This window comes from Spea bombifrons, chromosome 7, assembly GCF_027358695.1.
Source record: "Spea bombifrons isolate aSpeBom1 chromosome 7, aSpeBom1.2.pri, whole genome shotgun sequence".
NCBI lineage: Eukaryota > Metazoa > Chordata > Amphibia > Anura > Pelobatidae > Spea > Spea bombifrons.
This window is the reverse complement of record NC_071093.1, coordinates 45,745,315-45,772,371: the sequence shown is the minus strand read 5'-3', so window position 1 is coordinate 45,772,371 and position 27,057 is coordinate 45,745,315. Positions and strand designations below refer to the sequence as shown.

At 50.1% G+C, this 27,057-nt stretch overlaps 3 protein-coding genes across 4 annotated transcripts; 2 read left to right on the top strand and 1 right to left on the bottom strand.

Annotated features, from left to right (window-relative positions):
* Positions 1–9,271: 9,271 nt before the first annotated feature.
* LOC128501416 (NFATC2-interacting protein-like) lies at positions 9,272–14,367 on the top strand. The gene is made up of 9 exons (XM_053470870.1): positions 9,272–9,313; positions 10,261–10,371; positions 10,510–10,597; positions 10,720–10,843; positions 10,923–11,003; positions 12,826–12,988; positions 13,180–13,324; positions 13,426–13,538; positions 13,777–14,367. The coding sequence occupies exons 1-9, from the start codon at positions 9,293–9,295 to the stop codon at positions 13,936–13,938; spliced, it is 1,008 nt and encodes a 335-aa protein (XP_053326845.1). The 5' UTR covers positions 9,272–9,292; the 3' UTR covers positions 13,939–14,367.
* Positions 14,368–14,964: 597 nt separating this feature from the next.
* On the bottom strand, positions 14,965–18,910 carry LOC128501424 (arylamine N-acetyltransferase 2-like). Of its 2 annotated transcripts, XM_053470878.1 has the most exons (5): positions 18,801–18,910; positions 18,447–18,492; positions 17,875–17,936; positions 17,358–17,798; positions 14,965–15,840 (listed from the first exon to the last, which is right to left on the bottom strand). In XM_053470878.1, the coding sequence occupies exon 5, from the start codon at positions 15,836–15,838 to the stop codon at positions 15,017–15,019; it is 822 nt and encodes a 273-aa protein (XP_053326853.1). In that variant the 5' UTR covers positions 15,839–15,840; positions 17,358–17,798; positions 17,875–17,936; positions 18,447–18,492; positions 18,801–18,910; the 3' UTR covers positions 14,965–15,016. The 2 variants fall into 2 exon arrangements, with proteins under 2 accessions (XP_053326853.1, XP_053326854.1); XM_053470879.1 differs by lacking the exons at positions 17,358–17,798; positions 17,875–17,936; positions 18,447–18,492; positions 18,801–18,910 and adding an exon at positions 17,001–17,043.
* Positions 18,911–19,945: 1,035 nt separating this feature from the next.
* Positions 19,946–26,504, top strand: SPNS1 (SPNS lysolipid transporter 1, lysophospholipid). Its single transcript, XM_053470862.1, has 14 exons — positions 19,946–20,057; positions 20,677–20,806; positions 22,556–22,818; positions 23,024–23,089; positions 23,228–23,364; positions 23,515–23,666; positions 24,002–24,071; positions 24,443–24,585; positions 24,672–24,824; positions 24,945–25,134; positions 25,443–25,508; positions 25,816–25,914; positions 26,079–26,250; positions 26,388–26,504. Exons 3-14 carry the CDS (start codon positions 22,584–22,586, stop codon positions 26,480–26,482), a joined length of 1,578 nt encoding a protein of 525 aa, XP_053326837.1. The 5' UTR covers positions 19,946–20,057; positions 20,677–20,806; positions 22,556–22,583; the 3' UTR covers positions 26,483–26,504.
* The last annotated feature ends 553 nt before the right edge of the window (positions 26,505–27,057 follow it).

The window sequence follows — 27,057 nt, the reverse complement described above, 5'->3', positions numbered from 1 at the left end:
TACGTATCGAGACCCCCGGCCCTTTCCTTATAATACGCAGTGAGACCCCCGGCCTTTCCTTATAATACGTAGCGAGACCCCCGGCCTTTCCTTATAATACGTATCGAGACCCCCGGCCTTTCCTTATAATACGTATCGAGACCCCCGGCCTTTCGTATGTTCTGTACACAACATGGGGGAAACCTACATGGAATTCCAGCTGAAAGTCCACTTCGAGAGGTTCTGCGAGAGACGCGTGGTGGACCCGGCAGGTGAAGGTGTAGTTTGCGTGTTTCTCCGTGGGTATTATGATCAATGTGCTGATCACGCTGTATGTGCCATCCGTGTTTTTTGTAGGCTCGTGTGTTACAGAATTTTCATCCATGACCTTTGACTCCATGAGCCATGTGATGGCGATGTCTGCCGGGTAAAAGCCAACGGCTGAACAGCGCAGGGTGGCTTCTTCGTCCTTCATAACATATTTCTTACTAACGGAAACCGCGGGGGAAGCTGAACAACAGAACAACAACAAGGATGAGACATCTCCGTAACTTGGAGACTTCATTTACTTGGAAGATGTCCTCTCACAGAGCTCCCCCTAATGTTACCCCCTTTACAGATCCTTCACAGATCGCTCCCTAGTATTATACCCTCTAAGATCTCTGCCAGAGCTTCCCTACCATTTTACTATTTACAGATGCCCAATAGGGCTTCCCCTACACCTTCACAGATACCCCACAGAGCTCCCCCCTGGAGTTATACCCTCACAGATGCCCCACAGAGCTCCCCCATCTGTGACCCCCCCCCCGGTGTTACACGTTATCTGGCCTTACAATCTGTGCATAACATGCATGTCGGATGTCACTTACCTTGCACGTCTAGCGTGATCTCCTTTTGGTACCTGTTTGGGCTGTAGATGACTAAACCCCTGTAGACTCCTCTATCGCCTATCTTCACTTTGGAGATGGTCAGAGAAGCATCTCCTCTACTCGTCGCTTCCAGATCTAAGGACAGTCCAGCTCGGGAGACGTGATACGTGTTATCGTAGCGTAAAACCTCGTTTCCCTGGAAATACCAATAAACGGCCAAGAAATAGGGGTCCGCGGGCGGTTTATCCACGTGAAACGTGTGAGGGAGGAGGACGTCAGAGTCCTTCATGGTGAGAACATCTCGGGGCGTTCCTCCTGTAGAAGGTCACAAATTCCGGTTATCTCGGATATAAAGTATCATCAGATACTAAAAGCGTTCTACGCCCTTGGAACATAATAAGAACTGTAGAAGGGGTCTATGTGGCGTCACACCAAGAGGTCCTAGACCTGGAAGCCATGGATGACTCCTCAGCTGGAGAAACAGAGAAGACATCGGCTTAGATTCTATTACATGAGAAACAATGTATCTAGAGGAGTTCATCTTAAATTCCCGACAGCAGTAAATGTTACTTAGTTACTGGATTTCTCATCGCTACCGGAATCCAATCCAAGACGTCTTCAGACAAAGACCTCAAGAGGGGCCGGAGATCTAAACCCAAGAAGGTTCTCTCGTAAGCGTGCAGTAGGACCTTACTTTTTAAGAACGATAATTAAAAAATAATAAGTTAGTATTCCGCCGGGAGGAGGATAAACCAAAGACGCGGCTGAACTCCCCGGGTTTATCAGGGGTTAACTCACTTGTTTTGTGCCAGCAGAGGATGAGGAGCAGGAGATGGTGGATCAGAGCTGCAGAGGTCATAGATGACACTGATTTTCCTAAGGTCCTCAGAAGTCTCACCGCTCCATTAGTTTGCTTTCGCTCTTTGATTTATAGACGCAGATTATTACATAACAAGGGGAAAAGCGTCATTTGCATATTTTTCTCTGAGAATATTAATGAGGTGTCTTCAGCGGTTGAGTCATCTAAAAAAATCAAACCGGTTTATTAGAGAATGGAGCCTCCTCCCCGTCACAAAAATGCAACAAAGGTCATTCTCAGCCATTGGTGACCTCGAGCCAAGCTGCTGTTTGGCAAACGTCATCATCCATTCCCCAGTGATGTCACAGGATTTATCCTCTGCATATGAACATCAGGCTGTTGCTCGTTAGGGGCCGATGGGCCTGGGATGGCCGCCCCGGGGAGAATTTCATACAAAGACTGGTAATGGGAAATTGGTCCCCCCCCCATGAAACCATGGAATCAATATATTTATTTACCGAGTGAAATATATATTTTCTGTAAACCATGGAAATGTTATAAATAAAGAGAAGTGTCATGGAAACTGTATAGAGTAATATACCCCCCAGCGCTGTATACAGTAATATAACCCCCAGCACTGTATACAGTAATATAACCCCCAGCGCTGTATACAGTAATATAACCCCCAGCGCTGTATACAGTAATATAACCCCCAGCGCTGTATACAGTAATATAACCCCCAGCGCTGTATACAGTAATAACCCCCCAGCACTGTATACAGTAATATAACCCCCCAGCGTTGTATACAGTAATATAACCCCCAGCGCTGTATACAGTAATATAACCCCCCAGCACTGTATACAGTAATATAACCCCCAGCGCTGTATACAGTAATATAACCCCCAGCGCTGTATACAGTAATATAACCCCCAGCGCTGTATACAGTAATATAACCCCCAGCGCTGTATACAGTAATATAACCCCCCAGCGCTGTATACAGTAATATAACCCCCAGCACTGTATACAGTAATATAACCCCCAGCGCTGTATACAGTAATATAACCCCCCAGCGCTGTATACAGTAATATAACCCCCAGCGCTGTATACAGTAATATAACCCCCAGCGCTGTATACAGTAATATAACCCCCAGCACTGTATAGAGTAATATACCCCCAGCGCTGTATACAGTAATATAACCCCCCAGCGCTGCATACAGTAATATAACCCCCAGCACTGTATACAGTAATATACCCCCCAGCGCTGTATACAGTAATATAACCCCCAGCGCTGTATACAGTAATATAACCCCCCAGCGCTGTATACAGTAATATAACCCCCAACGCTGTATACAGTAATATAACCCCCAACGCTGTATACAGTAATATAACCCCCAACGCTGTATACAGTAATATAACCCCCAGCGCTGTATACAGTAATATAACCCCCCCAGCACTGTATACAGTAATATAACCCCCAGCGCTGTATACAGTAATATAACCCCCAGCGCTGTATACAGTAATATAACCCCCCAGCACTGTATACAGTAATATAACCCCCCAGCGCTGTATACAGTAATATAACCCCCCAGCGCTGTATACAGTAATATAACCCCCAGCGCTGTATACAGTAATATAACCCCCCCAGCACTGTATACAGTAATATAACCCCCAGCGCTGTATACAGTAATATAACCCCCAGCGCTGTATACAGTAATATAACCCCCAGCGCTGTATACAGTAATATAACCCCCCAGCGCTGTATACAGTAATATAACCCCCCAGCGCTGTATACAGTAATATAACCCCCGGCGCTGTATACAGTAATATAACCCCCCAGCGCTGTATACAGTAATATAACCCCCCAGCGCTGTATACAGTAATATAACCCCCCAGCGCTGTATACAGTAATATAACCCCCCAGCGCTGTATACAGTAATATAACCCCCAGCGCTGTATACAGTAATATAACCCCCCAGCGCTGTATACAGTAATATAACCCCCAGCGCTGTATACAGTAATATAACCCCCAGCGCTGTATACAGTAATATAACCCCCAGCGCTGTATACAGTAATATAACCCCCGGCGCTGTATACAGTAATATAACCCCCCAGCGCTGTATACAGTAATATAACCCCCCAGCGCTGTATACAGTAATATAACCCCCCAGCACACACATACTTCCAAGTTCCTTTTATGTTGTCGGCGGCTCTCCCCGTGTCGCGCACGCACGTCGCACACTACCCAGTATTTCATTCCCACTCTGAACACTCAGCTCGATACATTATTACCGTCCTACAGACCACACGCGTTTCACGGCATTAACCACTGTCTGGCCTCCAAAAATCACAGCACGGAGTCCACATAACATACGTGTAACCGAACACGCGTGCTTTAATTCAATGGAATTCAATATAATTCAATTTAACCAGACTATATATTTTTGGCTGGGCTACGGCTAGATAGGACGCGCTGCTCCAGGGGCCGCGTGACCCACCGAGGGGCCGGTGGTGAATACTCTATAACCGCATGGGGCGCAGAAGACGGGGTAAATCATCGGGGCAAATGCTAGGAGGAGACTGATGATTATTTCCAACATGAAGGCAGTTTGCAAAAGTCCTGTAAAACAGGGGGTAAAAGGGCAACTATAAGGGCCGCCAGGTGTGCAGCGGGTGGGGGTGGCTATTGTTCCGTTCAGGTGGGTTTGTTTGGGGGTTCAGCGAGTACTCGGGGGCTCTCGCTTTAACCCTCGGCGTCTTAGCGTCCGACGCATTCGTTCTGCCGTCTCTGAGTCTTGTATTCTCTCCATTTCCGGTACACCAGGTAATGCAGAAGCACCAGGGCGGCGGTGATAACGCCGAGGAGGCAGTACGGGATCAGCTTATCATACACCGTGGCTGGGGGGGGAGAGAAGGGGTTAATGGCTGAATAATTACATCCAAAAAGTCCAACAAAACCCCTTAAAATCCTACAAACCCTGTCGCCTTCTTCGGGCCGTGGATGATGGGAATTGATGTGTTAAATCTGATCTCTGCTTACACGTTATATTATTTCAGCGTTCTAAATTAGAACAGCCAATGGGAAGCAAGCGGGGCAAAGATTCCCTCTCCCATTGGCTCCCTTGCCGGACGCGAGGGGTTTATTCCCAATGAAATACCTTCTGACCCCGAGGAGCGAGCCGCTCGCTGGCAGGGATTTCAGGGAGTTTTGACTGCTTTGCATAGAACCCGGTCTGGTCTGACTGGTTTGTCCTGGTTTGGGATATTCACTAATTCATCAGCGCCGGGGGGGGCAAACAGGCAATTGTCGTCTAATTGGTGGTCTCCCAATTTTGCGATGGGGCCAGACAAGAGTGAGGGGGGTCTCCCTCTCCTCATATCTGCCCTATCGTGCCTCTCAGTATGACATCACAACCCACTGCCCCGTAGTGAAGATGGCAGCGGCGGATGGTGGGGGCCACCGCCATAACTCAGGCCATGTCAGTGAACTAAGCAGCTGCCAAATATTTAAATGTAACGTTCCAGGTACGTGACTCACCTGGGCAGGGGCAACCAAAGCTAAAATAAAAATCGGGGTGTGTTGGGGCGTCCGTCACTCCCTTTATTCTTGCCACAGTGAGAGGTTTGAAAGCACAGGACAGTCGGTAGCTATAGAATTGCTAAAATTGACTTTTTGGGTGTTGCCAAAACTCTGCATAAGCCGAGGGAAGCCGATCAGCCGTTCTGCGGCCGCATGGTTTGGAAATCTAGAATCTAGAGTCCCCTAGTGATGTCATCTAGTGATGTCATAACGACCTAGCTGTTCTCTTACAGGTAACGCCTCGCCAAACGCAGATATGGGTGCCCCGGACCAATAAAACTGATGCCCACATAACGCCCCGCAATAAAATAATATTTATAAATTGCCCTCGTGTGGTGGGGTTGATTACAGAGCTCCAGAAGCTCAGGGCCACGCGTAGGGCGGTCACCACGTGGAACGCCATGAGATACTGTATCCGCGAGACGTTCCTCGGGTCCGTGGGGCCGTTACCTGTGACTGTGAGACGGGTTCCCGGCCCCCTGTATTCCGTGGACACCCCGTTCTCCATGAGGGTGATGCAGCAGACGTAGACCCCCGAGTCTTGAACCCTCAGATTCATCAGCGAGATCCCCGCATCTCCCTGGCTTTTGAAGACGTCAGAGTCCACGTAGACCTGGACCTGCCCCAGGGACACGTTCTTGGGGTAAATTATTGCTTCCCTGCCGTTCTGCTCTTGTTTCACCCAAGTGAGGAAGGGTTTCAGGTGGCGCAGTCTCGATGAAAAGGTGCAATTCAATTTAACCGAGTCTCTGCGTCTCACGGTGACTTCGGAGGTTTGCCAAACCAACGTATTGGCCGAGAGAGATCCTGGGGAGAGAGAGAGAGACAGAGAGGACGCCAAGGACTAAGAGCGGACATTTCCGGATGACCGGCGGAGGAACTCAAGAAATATGTCTTAAAACTTTAAAGATGGTGGAGATCCATATAAGATCCGGCAACACTAGAGGGTCGGCGGCTTAGATGGAATGGAAGGAAGTTTTACTTTACTGAGAGGGTGGTAGATAAGTGGAGCAGCCTCCCAGCAGAAGTGGTAGAGGGTAATACAGTGAGGGGATTAAACATGCATGGGACAGACGGCTCCTGAATCTAAGACGAGACCAACGACTGATTAAGGTCTTTGCAGCCGGAGAAACGGGCGATTAGCCGGGGGGCCGGATGGGGCCGATCTGCCGGCGGGTTCTGGGTTTATAAATTAATTTGCAGTTTAAAAGCTCCCGATAGGTACGTTCAATCCTTGGGGGGGCACCGGGGGTCTATCTTACCTGTTAACAGGTGTACCAACAGGGCAAGTAGAGCGACGGCGGCGGCTTTAGCCATCTTGATAAACCGGCAGTCTTCTCCAGGATGTAAAAGGTTCTTAAAACAAAGACTAAGCTGAGAAATCTCACTTCTGCCTCGCTCCCCTCAGAAGGAACCGAAAGCCCCCGATCTGCGTGAGCTCCGAGCGCATCCTATTAATCACCTGAAAAAAGGTTCCTTCTACCCCCCCGACTGCACAAAACACCGGAAATTACATCATTTCTGGTCAAACGCGAGCTCGAAACAACATTTTATTTACTTTCTTCTATTTAGCGTTTATTTCCCATACTATCTCAGAAATAATTCTTTCATCGCGTAAAATCTGGTCTTATTATTATTTTTTGCTGCCGGTGGGGGGGGGAGCACTTCATTATCACATGACACCAAAGCAGTCATGGATAGGCTGTTGCCGTAGAAACTAAAAAAAGCTTCTCTGTTTGGGATTAAACCTCCATAGGAAAGAATCCAGTGGCATGATCTGCCGAGGTCTGTAATGTGGCAGAGGGGGCAATTAATGTATTGTCCAGGTGGAACTGCCCCTTTAAATGACATATTCTGTGTATAGTGACCTCGTAGAGGGTAAATACACAGAATGAATGCTAGTAAGCAGGTCGGATCAGGACCAGCCGAGCCTTGGATCAGAACCCAAAGTAAGGCTATGATATTATTTACCCCCTGAGAGAGGGCAATAAGATGCTCATCACCTGAATTCCTGGTCCCGCTGAACGTCCAAACCCTTCCCAGAACCACTTCGGTAACCAATGCCAAAATTTGCCTCGTTCATATTTTTTTTCCTCAGGGAATGCTTAATTGTCATGTGACACAAAACCCAAGGCCTGATAGGCTGTTGCCATAGCCACTGAAAAATTGGCCCCAAAAATGACGGATCCCAGAGGGAGGACTTTTATCTCTAGAAACCCTGCATACGTCACGGCTAACGATGCAAGACGAGCCTCTCCTACAACAGGCCGTTTAGTAAATACGCCCATCCGGCCCCGCCGGACCGGAACCCACCGGCAGATGGACTCCCAGCACAACAGGTGCGGCCCATTAGTTGCCCCTGATCCTTGAGCGTTTATAAGGGCTGCTGATTGAGGAAAAAAAAAGGGCAGATGAGAGGGGAAGATGACGAAGAGAAGGCGGAAGGTGAGTGCCGAGTGAGTGCCGAGTGAGTGCCGAGTGAGTGCCGAGTGAGTGCCGAGTGAGTGCCGAGTGAGTGCCGAGTGAGTGCCTCAGGTGGGGCATTTAATGAAAATTAAGATTTTAAGGCAATTCTGTCATATAAATCCAGCATGAGTTTATTTGGCTACTGAATTCCCCGGATGGCGAGTCATTTATCTGCTGAAATTAACCAGGAGACTGCTAGAGGCCCGACTTCAATGGGGAGGCTGAGCCTGATGGGAATTGTAGTCCTGGCTGTGAAACATCAGGACTCTGCTCCTATAGTTGGCTATAATAATATATAATCTTTGGGTCATTTAATTCCAAAATGTAATGGAAGGAATTTTTACTTTACTGAGAGGGTAGGAGACAAGTGGAGCAGCATCCCAGCAGAAGTGGTAGAGGCTACAAAGGAGGGGTCCGGGCTAGGGGTTTGTTCAATAAGTTTAAATGCCCCAAGATCCTCTTACCCTATAGAACTTTACATTAACAATGTGTTTGCCCCCCTTGCAGATAACCAGGAGAAAGCCCCCTCCTGGCACAGAGGCGGTGAAGAAGTCTGACCAAGCGGAATACGTCATCGTTGATGATGTAATGCTTCCCTCTACATCACAGGCCGGCCCTCAAGAGGTCGATGGAGTGAGTGAGACGCCTGTGAGGTGCAGACCCAAGTCCCTGAGCCCCATAGAAGACGTCGAGCTGCTGGCCGAGTCCGGCACCGGTACGGAGGTTCTGTCCAGCAACCCACACAGGTACGAGGCGGTAGGTAAACCTGTCCCGAAAACGTATTAAGCCGTCGGGCTGACTGTAAAATCGAGATGCCGTCTCTTTACTGGGTCCTCATGCGACGGCCCAGCGATGGTTTAGATAACGAAGCCCTAACGCTCTTAACGTATTTCCGCTTTCATAATCGTCACGGCAACCGCAGAGCAACCAGCCTTCTACAGGAGACTCGCGGCCCCAGCCTGTGAGGCCAAGGTGGGCTTCCGTCCAGCACACGAGTCTCTCGCTGGACAATCCTGACCAACCGCAGCCTGTCCCTCAAAGGCTTAATCCCTCTGGTTTTCAGCGCGCTTATTTTAAAAACAAAGAGCCAAAAATATTTCACTGTTTCCGCTACCCCAGTTTTTGCCCCATTATGTTTTCAGGCAGCTGCATAACAGCCATTTGTTCTTGCGCTGTTATCTGAACTCCTTATCATACTGCCTGTGGGAGACAAGAGAATGACTCGGTCTTAATCACTCAGACAGACTCTCTGACTAATGAAAGTCTATGGAGGAACGGACTTCATTAGCATTGCCGTAAATCTACTTCTAAATGTTTATGTGAATATAAAATGTAAAGAAACTAATGGGGTTCGTTTAATACCCAAGTCCCAAACTGCCTGGGGCAATAACAGCCCCCACACTGAGACCCCCTACAGGCAGAACTGCAGGGCTCCCGGTACATGCTGCTTCCTGTCCCGAGAACTACATTTCCCAGCAGCCCCCGCGACACTCTGCTTAGGGGAGGCCGCCTTGGTAACGGCAAGAACAAGAAAGGGGCGGGGTCTTAGTGAGGGGCAGCTGACTCTCCAATAGTCGTAGACAGGGCGGGGTTATGTGAAACATGGCGGAAAGAGGAAATGAGGTTAGTGAGGGTATATTAAGCGGAGTGGTACCCGCGCCAGGGGCTTCAGGCTTATAATTGCCCCTCACGCTCCAGTTCTGCCTCTGACCAGCTCTCTGTTTAACTCCTGGTTTGCCGTTTGCCCTTTCCTCTTCTTTACCACCTGTCTTGAAACTTAACCCATTCCTATCTAACTTCTCCTGCTGGCTTATCAAATCTGCCCCATTCGGTCTCTGCCCCCTGCCCTAGTGCCCTGATAACTGCCCAGTCTGATTCCTTAATGTGTGGTTTTTACCACCCAGCTTTTGCCCCCTCAGGTGTTGCTGTTGCTTCAACTGTCATTTCTCTGTATTTAGCGACACCACAATGATTTTTTTGGGACAAATGGTGACTTAAAAAAATTTTTTAAAATGTATTTTTGTGGCTCCGGGGGGGGTTGGGGGGGTTGGGGGGGTTTAGACTCATGAAATGTAAGGAGAGCCGGCACTTAAAAGTGATGCTTTGGTGCCTGACTGCACCTGCGCGTGTGATTGGCTGTCTGACTGATCACATATACGGAAGGGGACCCTGCGATCAGTGACGCGGTACAGGTCCACTTCACGGTGTACCTGGCACGCTATTGGTCGGAATAACCCCTGTCGTCTCTGGTAGAAGCCAAAGTTATTTTTCCTCTGGTGTCGTAATCCAGGAGACAGTCTACAGAGATCATGTAGCATTCAGACGGGCTCCGGGGGGGGAGCAAATAGACCGTCTGTGAGAGTCTCGGAATATCTGCTGAGGAGTAAACAATGCCGTGTCCGCTGAGGGTCTCTTGCTGTCTCACAGAATGGTAGAGAGGGGGGTCTCGCTAATGTAGGTAACAATGATGTGGACTCCGGCTTTAGTGAATAAGCACCCTGGTCTTTTGCCCGTGCCGGTCGTTCTGAGGATCTTCAGTTTCCGTCCTTTAACCCGTTCTGTACTTGCAGAGTCCTGAGAGCAGCGACAGTGATGTAGCGCTGGTGCGACCGCGGAACGTGAAACGCCGGCGGATACTGCCCGGCAACTTATCAGCCTCTGTGCCTGTCTACTCCAAAAAGGTACCGTCGCTAACGTTACAAAAACGGGGGACGCACTTCCTAAATGATCTTCAGGGGATCTTCTGAAGCCGCGTAGGGCCGGTGGGTTCGGCGGTCTGTGCTGTCGGATTTGGGAGCTGATCGTCTCTCTCGCCGCAGGTGATCAGCTGTCTGAAGCTGCTTCCCAATGACACCAGCGCTTTGACGCACATGGAGAAAGAGCTGCAGAGGATACAGGGCTCTGAAGGTGAGGATAACCGAACAATATGGCGCAGGGTCACGGCTCTTTCCCACTTGAAATCACACTCTCCCCTTTCTCTCTGTGCCCTGTTAAATGCCCCCCCCCCCCAATCTTGTGTATCTCTTCAGATCTGGAGAGCGAGGTAATTCCCGAGCCCCAACCCGCGGCCCAAAAGTCTCCCGTCTACAGTTTTAGTGACTCTGAAGATGAAGCCAAGACTAACACCGAGCGAGCCGGCTTAGAATGTCAAAGGTAATACTTCTTACGATAGCGTTTTGGCTGCAGTAAAAAAAGAAAACTCTATTAAAGTTCCCGTATGTTTGTTTCGTAGAATCCGTGATGCGTCTCCCTCGCCGCCCCCCACACCGGAAGTCGCGGCTCACCGACGAGGTCGTGCGTATCACAAGATAAGGTACGGCCGGCGACGTCTGCATCCTGTCCCGTTCTCATTAAAACACCACAAACCCCAGCCGTGGATGCTTGTAGAGAGGTGTTGTGGATGTTTGTGGTTCTGCTGCTTTAAACTGAGATGTAAGGGTATTGCTTATCTACCCTTTATTCACAGCAGCTCTGCAAATTGCCCCCCTGGGGGGTTGGGGTGAAACAGGGCATATGGTATTAGGGGGTGGCTATGAGATCCACCATGAAAGTAAAGGAGGGTAGGAAGCATTAAGGTGTAGGTGGGAATCTCTATGCTTTTGAACATTCTCTAATAAGCTGATACAGGCCACTTATCAGGTCGTCGCGCCTATATAATATATACCGTATTTGCTCGATTATAAGACGACCCCGATTATAAGACGACCCCCCAAAATCAAAATATTAATTTAGGAAAAAAACAAAAAGCCTGAATATAAGACGACCCTATAGGAAAAAAGTTTTACCAGTAAATATTAATTCATGTAAATTATTTTTTCATGTTTAATAAAAGCTATGATTGAGAAAAATATATTTTTTAAATTTCCTTTTATTTGCCAACCTGCCCCCCCCAGTTATGCCACTCTGCCCCCAGAAATGCTTTATACCCCCCTATTTGCCACTCTGCCCCATGATATGCCTTATACCCCTATATGCCACTCTGGCATATAGGGGGTTAAAAGGCATATCATGGGGCTGAGTGGCATATAGGGGGTTAAAATGCATTTCTGGAGGTATATAGGCATATCATGGGGCTGAGTGGCATATAGGGGGTTAAAATGCATTTCTGGAGGTCCAGAAATGCATTTTAACCCCCTATATGCCACTCAGCCCCATGATATGCCTTTTAACCCAGCATGTACTGGCTGCCTTGGCTTGATAGGAGTGTGATTGCTGTTAGCAGTTTGATATAGATATATATCAAACTGCTAACAGCAATCACACTCCTATCAAGCCAAGGCAGCCAGTACATGCTGGAACCTGGGGATGATAGTAGTGGGATTACAGCCTCCCTATGCCATGCTACAACCCCCACCCCCCTTACACATCCATGCTATCACACACAAACACATTTAAATACTCATTCATTCCATTAATCACACATACTTCACACATTAAACACACATTAATCACACATACTTACCCAAAAACCCTCCCCCACCCCCTTACCTGAACTGCAGATCTCTCACTCGAAGACTTCTGCAGGGGACCGGCTGTAGAGCAACTTCTCTGGCCCCGCCCCCAGAGGAGGGAGGGGGAGATAGAGCTCTGTGAGGACGCTGCAAGCTTCCTGTCCTCCTGCTTCTAACGGAAGAGACGCTGCACGCGACCGGTAAGCAGCATGGCGCCAGCAGACATTTTTTGGGGGGTCTGAGAAGACGACCCCGATTATAAGACGAGGGGTATTTTTCAGAGCATTTGCTCTGGAAAAAACCTCGTCTTATAATCGAGCAAATACGGTAATACTGGATATAAGTATTGAATGTTTTTAGATGTGGGCTCTTCTGTCTGTTTTTAGATGTGGGCTCTTCTGTCTGTGGCAGCAGCCTTCAAATAATTACAGCTTCTAGTGATACTTTCGCTGGAAGGTCGGCTCGTAATAGAAGAACCCAATATCTATCCAGAGTTCCTTTACAAGCTGTGGTCCAGATTGCTCAATGGGCATTAGTTTCTTTTATTTTGACTTGGTGGCTGTCGGGTGAACGTTGTGAATGTTTGGGGGTCGCGCAGACTCTATTTGAAGGCGAACTCTCGCGGTAACTTTAATGGTTGCGTCTCGGTTCTGTGATGCGGAGCTCGTGGTTTATTTTCTACAGGGAGGTCGATGCCCAGCTGAAAGACTTGGGAACCGTCCTGTCTCCGTCACGCAAGTCTCTGGCTGAAGAGACGGACGTGATCCTGGTGGACAGCAGCCCCGCTCCAGAGATCACCCTGAAAGTGCGCAGGAGAGGAGAAGTCTTCAGGATTAACATGCGAACGGTGAGCTGGTGGGCCGGTTGGGCTTAGAATGGGTCATAAAGTAATCTATAGGAGCCGAGATTTTACCTTTTATTTCTTGTACTTGATAAACGCAGATTAGACAATGTGGGGTTTTATTCCCCCTTTAAAGAATTGTATATTGAGGGTCTTGTTTTGGCATGAAGGCTTACGCATTAACTTCATTATTTAAGCGAGAGCCGCTGCAGAGGCTCGTGGAGGCGATGGCCTCTCAGCTGAAGGTCGCGCCATCTCAGATCCTCCTCCTGCTGAGAGATGAGGAACTTGATACGACCAAGACCCCTCAATCGCTCCACCTGACGGTGGCCGACATCATTGGTAAGAGAATGACGGACGTTCCCTAAACGTTCCATAGCTCCAGGCTGTGAGCTTTTACCAGGACTTCTTAAATCTGAAGCTGTCGACCTCTTTGTCTCCAGACTGCATGGTGCTCTCAGCTTCTGATGGGCAAGATCCTGATCAGGATGGCAAGATCTGCCTCAAGGTTCAGGGCAAGGAGAAGGAGTCCCACCTTAGTGTCTTTGTTGAGAAGGTGAGATACTTAAAGATGCATTGGGGGGGGGGACTAAAAGAAAAAAAAAAACCAAAAAACCTTTATTATTTATTCGGTCTGAAGAGAAACCAGAGTATATGAAGTAAAAGTATTAACACCGCCTCCTTGATCTGGTTACGTTAGGCTTGCTCCCGTCTGGTTTGGTGGGCTGCAGACCCCAGCGATTGATGCTTGTGTTGTCAGCAGTGTTACTGAATGATTTTATCCTTTTTTGTAGACTGAACCCCTCCAGTCCTTAATGGATCAGTACATGGCTGCCATGGGTCTCCCTAAGAAAACCAAGATCTCCTTCATCTTTGAAGGCCAGAAGCTGAAAGGGAAGAGCACAGCCGAGGAGCTCGAGCTAGAGACTGATGACATCATAGAGGTTTGGTTATGAGAGCATACGTTGTTTCCAAAGACTCTCTTGCTGGCGGACAGCTGGTCTATCTGAGGCCAGAGTCGGCCCCGGGCACCACCTCAGGCTATACACAGAGCAAATGCAAGGCCAGGTGTGAGGAGACTTCTTCCACCGCTACGGGCCTCTTCAGAAAATCCTCAGGACTAAACACGCTAGCCTTCTGCGCCTTCTGTTTATGAGCCGGTGGCAGATAACGCCTCGTGTAATAACGCTCTATTTATTGACCGGTCGGGCATGGACTCCGCAGCGCTGCCGTTTTACCCACTTTCTATAAATTTATATTTTTGTTATCTGCTTTAAACATGCTGCTCTCTATAAGAGTCCAACCCCCCCCATACAGACTTATTCCATAATCTGTATAATTTTGTATTAATAATAAAAAGGCTGCTATTGAGCTGTTCCAGCTCCCGTCTGGTTGCGTTTGTATGTTTTGGGGGGGTTTGCGGTAGCGTGTTATTTTTGGTAGGTTGTAAAAGTCTGTCCTTTTAGTTGAGGCTAAATGACTACTGTCATGGCTGACGCCAAGGCCTATGGCCCTATTGCTAATTGCCCTCACATGTACCATGTGGACTTGTTCAGAGACAGGAGATGCACCCCTCCCCACACCTACCCAAGCCTACCTACCCCAAGCCACAGATCAGACAGGGGGGTAAAGAAAGGTGCGAGGATTTAATAGATTGCAACAATAATGCAAAAACCAAAACATATCATTTAAACGGTTATTTTTCATCGTCTGAGTCCATGTTCCTTTAGTAGATTTGGGTCCCCGAAGCGAAGCACGAGATGGGAAGGCCGGGGAGCGTTAGGAACGGGGCTCAGACCATGTATATATATTTTTATGTGTTTGGAGGAACAGTATCTGTATTGAGGGAGTGTTTCTCTATACAGATTCAGGGTTAGGGCGATACCGGGCGTATCGGCGATTAGGACAGTTCTCCATAGAGCTGGAGGGGGTCTCATTGCGGTTTCTGGGTGACTACAATTCCCAGAAGCCTTAGGAAGCTGTTTTTTTAAGTATAAGTGCCTTTTTATTCATTGTAAATACCCCCAAACATATTTACGCGGAGAGCGGCGGCGGCAGAATGTCGTCATCCTTCGGAACCAGCTTTCCGCTCAGGACGACTCCGAACGTGTCTCTGAGAACGGCGGGGATCTCCTCGTCCGTCAGCTCCCGGGTGGTCTTGACGGCGCTTCCGTCGGCTTGGATGTGGGTGGTGATGAGCCTGCGCCCCAGGTACGTCACCCGCCCGCGGGGCAGCTGCAAAGAGCAGAGGGACTTGCAGAAGAACAGGGAGCTGGGTGAGGTCTGATGATAATCGCACATCCCCTGGAACTCCTCGAAGCGGCGCTCCTGGAGGGTGAACTTATAAAGGCTCCTCCAGCCATCGCCTTCCTTCTTCTCCAAGAACCACTCGTCCTTCTCCACCCGCAGCCGGAGCCGACAGCCGTCCTGCTCCTCTTCCCACCCCGACTCCAGCGGGAACGGCGTCCTGATGCCCTCGCCAAACCCGACGTCGCAAAGCCACCGCCGGCCCTCCAGCTCCACCGTCAGGACCATGTGGTCGTAGGGTGGGCCGTACGCTCCGGTGGTCTTGTTTTGGACCCGGGCAGAGAGGATCCGGGGTTTGTACCCCAAAACTCGAAGCACCCAGAGGAAGAGGCCGTTGTTCTCGCAGCAGAAGCCCCCGCGCCGCCGCTCTACGATCTTTTCATAGAGGAGAGCCGGGTCCAGGAGGATTTTCTCCCCGCTGTGGATGCTGAGGCTCTCGAACGGGACGGAGAGGACGTGCTGGCGATGTAGTTGGCGCAAGGCGGCGAGAGACGGCGCAGGGCTGGTGGCCGGAACCCCGATCCGCTCAAGATAGGCGTTTATATCCATTCCTACAAAATAAAACTCTTAAGAATTTCCTGCTTTTGACATCATTTTCATTTATTTTTTTCTGTAAAATTGGGTGATAAGAAAACAGATTATCCCACGAGAAAAATGATGGAGTTGATACATTTTATTTGGTCAACAAAGAAAAAAAGATACAAAGTTACTTAATCTTCGCAGACCTCAGATGTCTCTTTCTTGTTATTTGTTGGCCGCAAGGATGGTGAGTAAAAATTCTCGATAAAAAGACTTGATTGGTAGATCTGGTGTCGTTAATGGACAGAGAAAAACAGATGATTGGTGTTCAAATATTTTTATTATCGCTATTAAAGTTATGCGGTGCCCAAAAAACCTTTAGTCTTTAAATTCCCTCACTGTATTACCCTCTACCACTTCTGCTGGGAGGCTGTTCCACTTATCTACCACCCTCTCAGTAAAGTAAAACTCCCTTCCGTTCCATCTCAGTCTCTGACTCTCTAGTGTTGGATTCCGCTCTCTTCTTGTAACTTTTCTCCTCCTTTGAAATAAATTCCCTCCTCCGCCTTATTAGATCCCTTGATTTTGAAATGTCTCTCCCTCATCATGTCTCCCTTCTCTCCCCATAACTCTCCCCCATCCCTTCTCACTCTTCTCTCCCTGATGCGCTCTCCTATCACGTCCCTCCCTCTCTCTCTCCCCCATCCCTTCTCTCCTTGTCTCTCTCTCCCATCCCTTCTCACTCTTCTCTCCCTGATGCGCACTCCTATCACGTCCCTCCCTGTCTCTCCACCATCCCTTCTCTCTCTTCTATCCCCGTCTCTCCCTTCCCTTCTCTCCCCGTCTCTCCCTTCCCTTCTCTCCCCATCTCTCTCTCCTCTCCCAGACATATCGAGACCCTTTATGTGCCACTGTGTCAGTTTTGATATTATTGGACTTTTTCTCTCCCCCCACGATTGTAACAGCGCTACGGACTCTGCCGGCGATATATAAATCACCAGAATGTTTGCAGTTAAAGGGCTTTTGGGAGTTTAATAAAGAACCGCAGTCGGCCCAACAATCGCTGAAAGGGTTAAAAAGGTGCAATTAACGGGGAGGTGCATTGCTTCTGCCCTGGCCTTAAAGGGTTAACAGAGCGGCCGGCGGTTCGGGTTCAGATATAATCCGCCGACAGACAGCTTTGGCCACCTACCTTCCAGCCTGAACCAGGAAGCCAGCGAGGAGTCACGTGACCCAGCTGGACTCTGTAACATGAGACGCAGGAAGGCGGGGAGGAACATACATACCATATACATTATTATTACATACTGTGTTATATAGCGCCACCATACGCCACAGCGCTGTATTCAGTAGTTACAGCAGGAGAATCACTAGAGAGTCAGAGGCTGCGATGGAATGGTGGTAAATAAGTGGAACAGCCTCCCAGCAGAAGTGGTAGAGGGTAATACAGTGAGGGTATTAAACATGCATGGGATAGACATACGGCTCCTGAATCTAATTAGATGGGGGCCCAATATGTGGAGACACCCCCCCCCAACCACCACCTTACCTTCTAGGAAGCTGATCCCTGCGCACACAACTATGGATTTTATCCCTTTGTGCAAAGTTCATATAATTTATCACTGAGGAGCGCGTCTGGATACAAAACCGTTTAAACTTTATTACACAGATCACAGGGAACATTCTGAACAACAGATAAGAATAAGCAAGAAAGGCAGAAGGGTCTTGATATATGAGATAAGTGGAACAGCCTCCCAGCAGAGGTGGTAGAGGGTAATACAGTGAGGGTATTAAACATGCATGGGATAGACATACGGCTCCTGAATCTAAGACGAGACCAACGACTGATTAAGGTTTGAGTCTTTACAGCAGGAGAAACGGGCGACTAGACGGGGGCCGGATGGGGCCGATCTGCCGGCAGGTTTTAGGTTTGCAGATCGTGGCCCTCGGAGCCGGGAATCTCAGCCTCTTCCTGATGCGAAGAATGAGCCTGAAAAATATACTCAATGTTTTATTTCTGTCCCTAAAATGTTTTAGAGGTTTAAAAAAAAGCATTAATTACTCACCTTATATCTCGCCCGTTCGGTTGAATTTGGCGCCAACTAATAGTGAGCTCTGTGCTGCGCGGCTGCGGAGACGGGAGAAACCATTCAAATAACAGAACAGGAGAACCCCCAGCGCTGTATACAGTAATATACCCCCCCAGCGCTGTATACAGTAATATAACCCCCCAGCGCTGTATACAGTAATATAACCCCCAGCGCTGTATACAGTAATATAACCCCCAGCGCTGTATACAGTAATATAACCCCCAGCACTGTATACAGTAATATAACCCCCAGCGCTGTATACAGTAATATAACCCCCCAGCGCTGTATACAGTAATACAACCCCCAGCGCTGTATACAGTAATATAACCCCCAGCGCTGTATACAGTAATATAACCCCCAGCGCTGTATACAGTAATATAACCCCCCAGCTCTGTATACAGTAATATAACCCCCAGCGCTGTATACAGTAATATAACCCCAGCACTGTATACAGTAATAACCCCCGGCGCTGTATACAGTAATATAACCCCCCCCAGCACTGGTCCTTTGCTTCTCAGGTGGACTGCACTCAGCAGAGCCCAACTCACCTGAACCAATGGGCAGCCATTTCTGCATCCCTACGAACTCCAACCCCTGCATCGAAAGAGAAGACAGAGGCTCCTGTTGGCACAATGTGTGAGTTCTAGGCTCTCGGATAGATAATGTATCTTATAATGTCGCTTCTCTATAGTGACTTTATTATATAGGATATATATGTTATCTGTTACAGATCATGGAATGAAAGAAGTTACTCTGTATATAGAAGGCATTCCCAGCTCGGTCACAGAGCTTCCTGAAGGCCACCCCTACTGTTTGGGGTACATTTGGGTAACATACGTCCTGGTGATAGCATCTATCCGTGCCCTTTATATATACGATAATAACATGCAGGGGTCTCGCACCTCTCAGGTATCTCTGCCCCACCAGCCGCTGGGCGCCCGGATACCCCAGGTGGGCGTAGAAGTGGGCGACGCGGAAGTGGAAATTCTCGTAATAAATCCATATGTAGAAAATCAGGAAGACGGAGCAGCAAAGAGCCAGGAGCTGGGGGGGGAGAGGAGGGCAGAATCAGAACGGGGCGAGCGTGCCACCCGGGGTCAGCTAACCTGATACCCCTTAATAAAGGGCCTATGCCATAGCTCCCAAGCCTCCCTATTTAGTTTAGCCAGTCCCTTTCTGTGCCTCATACCCCTGTGCCGCTCTTTCTTCCCGATACTGCTCTTTCCTCCACTGTGCCCCCTTTCTTCCCTCGATGCCCCTCTTTCTTTCCCTAGTACACCTCTTTCCTCCCCTGATACCTCACGCACTTACCTCCCACCTGTCCCATCCCGGACGTCCGTTCTTGGCCCCCGTTTCCGCTCTCCCCTTCCGATTGCGCATCCCGTCTTAATGTTTTTAACCCCCGTCAGCTCTCAGCATTTATAGAGCAGCCTCCATACCTCCAGCCCACCGCCGGCCCTCCTGGACCATTGTCCTGAGATACCGGCTGTGTCTGTGTGATAAGCCGTATCTCGCAGCGACGCGCGTGGCCCTCTTTGTATTAGTGTCGCATTGAGAGAGAGACTTATGTGACCGCCATTCACTCGCATGCGATACATCATTGTTAGATCAGATAGGATTATTACGCCGCCGGCTGCCGGGGGCAACAAGCGCAAAACACGGCGAGCAGAGAAAAAAAGTCAGAATAGTGATTATTATTATCATATTATTATTATTATTACTATTATTGTTATATTTTATATATATTATTATTATTGTTACTATTAATACTATTATTATATATTTTATGTATAATATTTTATTATCATTATTATTATTCTATTATTATTATTATACTTATATTATTATTATTATTATTCATACAAACCCCGCAGAATGTATAAAGCATACAATTTATACACCCTATCTATCCTCATAGGGATCAGTGTGGATCAGAGTTGTGGGGATGGGAATCCTCCGCCACCCAGCTGCTGCCTGGCAGCCGCCGTTATGGGGCCAGGGGGTGGAGCTGTGTACGTGACGTAATGGCGGGCAGGTCAGGGAGTCACGCGGAGGTCACATGACCTAATCAAGGCATGATGGCAACGGAGAAACAGGAAGTGAGAGACGCAGAGACAATAAGGAGAGCCGGGTGATCGGGAGAGACAGCTGGACAGCAGGTAGGGAGACAGACGGGGAGAGACTGGGTCAGGGACTGATAGAGACAAGCGGCGTCCCAAAGAGACTGCTTTTAAAAAGAGACAGACCGTGTCGGCAAGGAACTGTCACATAGAGACCGTTTGCACCAGGCAGAGGGTCAACTCCATGGCAAAGCAAACCACATCACGCTAAGAGCCCGCTCGACATCACGCTAAGAGACCGCTCGACATCACGCTAAGAGACCGCTCGACATCACGCTAAGAGACCGCTCGACATCACGCTAAGAGACCGCGCCACATCACGCTAAGAGACCGCGCCACATCACGCTAAGAGACCGCGCCACATCACGCTAAGAGACCGCGCCACATCACGCTAAGAGACCGCGCCACATCACGCTAAGAGACCGCGCCACATCACGCTAAGAGACCGCGCCACATCACGCTAAGAGACCGCGCCACATCACGCTAAGAGACCGCGCCACATCACGCTAAGAGACCGCGCCACATCACGCTAAGGGACCGCTCAACATCACGCTAAGAGACCGCTCCACAACACGCTAAGAGACAGCTCCACGGCTAGACAGAGTGCATCATGCCAAGAGACCGCTCTGATTAATAACAACCTTTCTGTGCTCCGCAGAACTACCCGGAATGAGCGAGCGCCAGAGAGGATCCTCGTCTACTTCACAGAGATCTCATCTCAGAGACCCCGCAGCTGGCAGGGAGACAGGCGTGTAAACACGCAGGAGAGCGCTGCACGCAGTCTGTCGGTGAGCTTCATGTTATTATTATTATTATTATTATTTAGAGTGTTTTATCAGGAAGAATACTGCGAGATTTCCCAATCCAGAGACGGCTTTACGTGCAGGGTGTAGAGAGAACGTGAATTCACCCGGACAGTATATATATATATATATATGTGTGTGTAATATACCGGTATATATGTGTGCACTCTATGTATTTATGTATGTATGTATGTATATATATATGTGTGTGTGTAATATACCGGTATATATGTGTGCACTGTATGTATTTATGTATGTATGTATGTATATATATATATGTGTGTGTGTATGTTTATATATACATATATATATACTGTGAAGGTGTCTGGGAGTCTATTCTGCTTGAGGAGCTCTGAAAGAGACGGCTCCTCCGCGTGAGGGTGGGCCGGTACTGGGCCGGTACTGGGCCGGTACTGGGCCGGTACTGGGCCGGTACTGGGCCGGTACTGGGCCGGTACTGGGCCGGTACTGGGCCGGTACTGGGCCGGTACTGGGCCGGTACTGGGCCGGTACTGGGCCGGTACTGGGCCGGTACTGGGCCGGTACTGGGCCTGCCGGACACGCGGGGAGTATGAGTATGAGTGAGCGTGGGAGGGGGTTATAGTGCGCCCCGGGTGTCCTAAGTGGCAGCGTTTTGGTGGAAGATGAAGATGTGGAAGTGGTCGGCAGAGAAGGTAGTGAGAATGAGAGTGAGTGAGACTGAGAGTAAACTCAGAGCTTTTTGCTTCGTTTTCTTCCGCTTCGGGGGGGGGGGGCTCTGTCCTCATTTTCGGGGCTTTGGAAGAAGCCTCGGCAGCGACGCGTATCGATCGCATAGGACGGAGAGAAAGCAGCCGAGCGATCGCTCACATATACCGGAGCGCTGGTCTTATTTAACACCATCCTTATTTGGATACAGTACTCCCTGCCTAACACACGCGTGTCCTAATAACATGCAACGTTACCATAGAAACACTGAGCCTGCCGGCAGATTGGTCCCATCCGGCCCCCTTCTAGCTGACTTAAACCTTAATCAGTCGTTGGTCTCATCTCGTCAGGAGCCGTATGTCTATCCCATGCATGTTTAATCCCCTCACTGTATTACCCTCTACCACTTCTGCTGGGAGGCTGTTCCACTTATCTCCCGCCCTGACATTGCATCTAAACCGTAAAGCTCATTCCTGCGCGATGTCCGGGAGGAAACGTTCCCGTGTTTATAATCCTGAGTGCCCCCCGAGTGTTTGCTCGTCTTATCCGCAGATCTTAAGAAGTTGCCAAACGCGTTTGGAATTTATTTCCAGCCAAGTCCTTTCTCAGCGTCTTCACCCAATAGGAAGCCGCGGTTCGGGGTCATGTGACAAGATGCCAGCCAGGATTTGTTTTTTTTCAGTGATGACCTGATCCGATCGTTTAGTGTTCCTCGGTTCTCGTGACTCCGTGGGGTGAGGCAGTGTCTGCGTCTCGTGATCGCGTGATACGGCGTCGGGGCTGATTCTAATTTAGTGGAAATCAAATAAAAAATACATTTTTCCCAGGATCCTCGGAGATGAAGGAGCGGCCATAACCGTCGTCTCCCGGTTTGGGGCGTTTTTGGCTTTTTTTTTTAGTTATGGGGCTTTTGTTTTCCTTTCTATAGAGGAACAGAGGTTTAGATGGAATGACAGGAGGGTGGTAGATAAGTGGAACAGCCTCCCAGTAGAAGCGGTAGAGGCTGATACAGCGACCACGTTCTAATCGTGTTCTGTTTCTCCCCAGAGGCGGCGGTTTCCATTAAGAAGGCGTCATGGCGGCGAGACACGCTCCGGATGCAGCCCCCTTCCTCACCCAAGCGGACAATACGGAGGACGAGTCTGTGAAGGAGAGCGAGAGGCGCGAGTCGAGCGAGGAGGACGAGGATGAGGGGGGAGGGGGGGAGACGCACCTGGTGACGGGGATCACGTACCGGCACTCCGTCCTCATCGTCTGCGTCCTCGTCTACATCAACCTCCTCAATTACATGGACCGATTCACCGTGGCAGGTAACGGCCCCCGCTCCCCGGTAACGGCCCCCGCTCCCCGGTAACGGCCCCCACTCCCCCCGGTAACGGCCCAGAGACGCGAGAAGCTGCAGCTGGGGTCTGAATCTTACAAACGTCCTTTGTGGCGGCGCATGCTCGGCAGCTGCCGGGGGGGGGGGTCAGGAAGCCGGTGGGGCTGACAGCGTATCATTCTTCTTGTTCTCAGGTGTACTCCCTGATATCGCCAGCGACTTCGGCATCCGGGACAGCGACTCGGGATTAGTCCAGACAGGTACCGGCCCCACGCGTCCTGGCAGATGAATAATAAATAATATATAGAAAATTACCCCTGGGGGGGCTTCGTCTGTTTTTTTAAACCTCTTATCCCCCAATCATCATTTTGACCGTGTGTCCCCCCCCCCCTACCCAGTATTTATCTGCAGTTACATGGTGTTGGCGCCGGTGTTCGGTTACCTAGGCGATCGGTACAACAGGAAATACATCATGTGCGTCGGCATCTCCTTCTGGTCGGTCGTCACCCTGAGCAGCTCCTTCGTCCCAAAAGAGGTAAATTCCCCGCTTTGGGCGATTTTCACCAAATTACAGGAAATGAGATTAGCCTTTTTGTCTCCCGGCCCTGAACATGCGCGCTCCCCACTCGCTTGGCGCGGGATCAATGTCCGTGGAATATATTCCTATTCTTCCTCCTCTCTCCAGCACTTCTGGCTGTTCCTCCTGACCCGGGGGCTGGTGGGAGTCGGGGAGGCGAGTTACTCCACCATCGCCCCCACGCTCATCGCTGACCTCTTTGTCGCCGACCAGCGCAGCCGCATGCTCTCCTTCTTCTATTTAGCGACGCCTGTCGGCTGGTGAGTATCCTCGCTCCGCGGAGTACGCGTTTGATTATTACATCTGCCGGTGAGTAGCGCTCCAGAGTGATCTGTTTACGCACCAGTCACACCACAGGCTGTATGTTGAGCCAGACCACAACATCCGACAGGGCGGACTGTGCGTTTATTAACTCGGAGCTCATAAAATAAGTGCCGACGCGTCGATTCTGTGTCTCTCCTCTATAGATTTTATGACAAGTAAACACTTTTTGGTTGTCGCCGGCGATTGGCTGTCTTGTAGATGAACCATTTTGGGGTAATTCAGGTTTTTTGGGGGTTACGGGGTCTCTTACTCTGACCTTTTTCTGTTCCAGCGGCCTCGGGTACATCGCTGGATCCAAGGTGGCCGTGGCTGCCAACGATAATTGGCACTGGGCTTTGCGGGTAAGCCAAAAACGCACCCCCCCCGTACCCACCCAGTGAAACGAGGGGAGGGGGGGCATAAAACCCCGTCTATTGGGAGTGTAAGTAGTGTTAAAGATGCCGTTCCACTACTCGGTGAATTTTTTTTTTTTTTTTTTTAATAATCCTTCCCAGAACTTTTTTTTTACTCTTGTAATATTTTTCGTCATTCTTATCATGGCCGGGAACACGTAACGGTCATGTGACACAAAAGCCGCCATGGCAAAGCTTCCCGTTTTATACGCGATGAAACCCCCTGATAAAAGGTTTTTGTGGCGCGTCTCCGCGGCGTCGGGTTTTTTTGTGTGTTAGTGGGACGGCACCTTGAATGACCGGCTGCTCGTGGGTTGCAGGTAACTCCAGCAATGGGGCTCCTCGCTGTCATTCTGCTGCTGCTGGTCGTTAAAGAGCCCCCCAGGGGGGCCGTGGAGAGGAAGACGGACAGCCCGCTCCCGTACACCTCCTGGTGGGCCGATATCAAGGCTCTGCTCGGCAAGTGAGTGGTCTCGGGTGGTGACGTTGCCGTCCGTCTGTCCGTCCGCGCCGTGTAACCCCTTCTGATCATCGCCTCTCGCTCCGCAGCCGCAGCTTTGTCCTCTCCACCTTCGGCTTCACCACCGTAGCGTTCGTCACGGGGTCCCTGGCCCTCTGGGCGCCGACGTTCTTGATTCGCTCGCGGAGGGTCTTGTACAGCCACGAGCCGTGTCAGACCGCCATGTGTGACTCCGATGACAGGTACGTCCCCCGGCCCCTGCGGCCCTCGCTTCCCAGCCTCACGGCACGTATTTAGAGCGTAATAATACTATGTTCCAAGTTCACTGTTCTGTGTGTCTTTTTCCCCCCGCCCCCTTCCAGTATGATTTTTGGGGTGATCACCTGTGTGACCGGTCTCTTGGGGGTCGGAGCCGGCGTGGAGATCAGCAGGCGTTACCGGAAAGTGAATCCTCGAGCCGACCCGTTAGTCTGCGCCGCCGGCCTCCTCTGCTCGTCGCCCTTCCTGTTCCTGTCCGTTGTCTTTGCTGACAAAAGCCTCGTTGCCACCTACGTGAGTGGGGTGTGAAGGGGGTCCTCGTGAGGTCGCGGCGGGGCTAAACCCGAGATCTATGCCGATATCATCACTTTTGGGTTCGGTTCCGTATAAATATGAATTTATCCATTAAGCTACATAACCTTCGGGAAATGTTTACAGAATATGTCCCGTGGATACAGGATCCAGTCTCGGTGTAACTGCCGCACCTGTTGATGGGTTTTGGGGGATTATTGCTGTTTAAACAACCTCTGCCCTTTCCCCCCCTTGTCTGTGCCGGGGGGGGGGCTGTTGTTGCTTTAACGCGTCTGTTTATCTCTCCCCAGGTTTTTATCTTCATCGGTGAGACTCTGCTGTCCTTGAACTGGGCGATAGTGGCCGACATATTGCTGGTAATGCATTCGGTGGGATTAGTGGGCTGCGGAGCTGGCACTTTATCATCCCCTTACGTTATCAGTCGTATAGTTGAATGCATATGAGTGACTGGTCTGTGCCCCCCCCGAAGTGGTTAGCCCACAGAGCTTATAACCTGAATAATAGCAGGAATAGAATAAGCTGTCACATAAGCTTTCAGGACCTCGGCGGTCTCTTGTTGGCGGGATTTCACCTTGTTGTTAGCTTCCCGGTCCCATCGGTTGTAAATTTGCGTGAGCGCGGCCGCCGAGTCCTCACCGATCCGCCGTTTTCTTCTTTTTTTAGTACGTGGTCATCCCTACGAGGCGTTCCACGGCCGAGGCGCTGCAGATCGTGATGTCGCATCTACTGGGCGATGCTGGAAGTCCGTACCTCATCGGGGTGGTAAGCGCCCGCTATACGTTTATCAGTGGGGGGGGGTTTATATACTAATTCATCCTCAATGATTTCATACGAGCCGCGGCTTTCTGTGAAATCATTGGCTTTATTTCTTTATATCGCAGTTCTGTCCCCTTTCTTACCTCCCGCCGCGTTTCTCTCGCCCGTAGATCTCTGACCAGGTCCGCAAAGGGAAGCCGGATTCCTTCCTGCTGCAGTTCCGCAGTTTGGGGTACGCGCTGATGCTCTGCGCGTTTGTTGGGGTGATCGGCGGCGGCTTCTTCCTGGCGACGGCTCTCTTCATAGAGAAAGATCGCAGGAAGGCTCAGCTTTACTCTCAAGGTGAGCCCCCCCGGTCCGGCGCTCGTATAACCGGGACTCCCCTGGGGTCTGGGCGCCGCTTAACGTGGGTTTTCTATGGATTAACATACTTCGGCCCCTGCTGCTTGTTTGTTTAACCAGCGCCTGCTTTCGCTCAGGTGTGCTGGCGGTGGAGAGCAGTGATGAAGATCGGATCGTTGTCCCCAAACGCGGACGGTCGACTAAGGTCCCGGTCTCCAGCGTCCTGATCTAAGCGGCTGCAGAAAGGGTCACCGTTGAAAGGATTGTTTTAGGCACGGAGCGGCCCCCGGCGGACAGGTCCTCGCTGATTTTAAGCATGTTGCCTCCTGGTGCTGAAGAGACTTTTTAAACTCGTAGAATTGTAAATATTTTGTGATTTGAAGACCTTCTCCCCCCGAAGTATCTCCCCGGGGCCGAGTCCCGTAATACGATAACCCCACCCCACCATATGCCCTGCGCCCCCCCAGCGATGTATTCCTCTGGCAACCTAATACCATTCAGTATGACTCGGTTCTCGGTGTTAAACCCTCAGCCCCCCGGAGACGCGGCCGTTACCGCTGTGTTATTAAAGCCGCACGTAACATTTAAAGTCCCGGCAGCGGCTCAAACAAACTTGAGTCCCCCCCACCCCCCCCTTCTTTAAATCGCCCGCTCTCGTCAGTTTTTGCTTCATCTCGGCGGCGGATCCGACCCGGACAAGCAATACAAATCCGGAGTTTATTCTGATAAATCCCCGCTCCTGCGTCCCGTCCCGCAATGATACGCGACACCCCCCCCCCCCCCCGAGGATGGCAGGCAGAAGGGGGG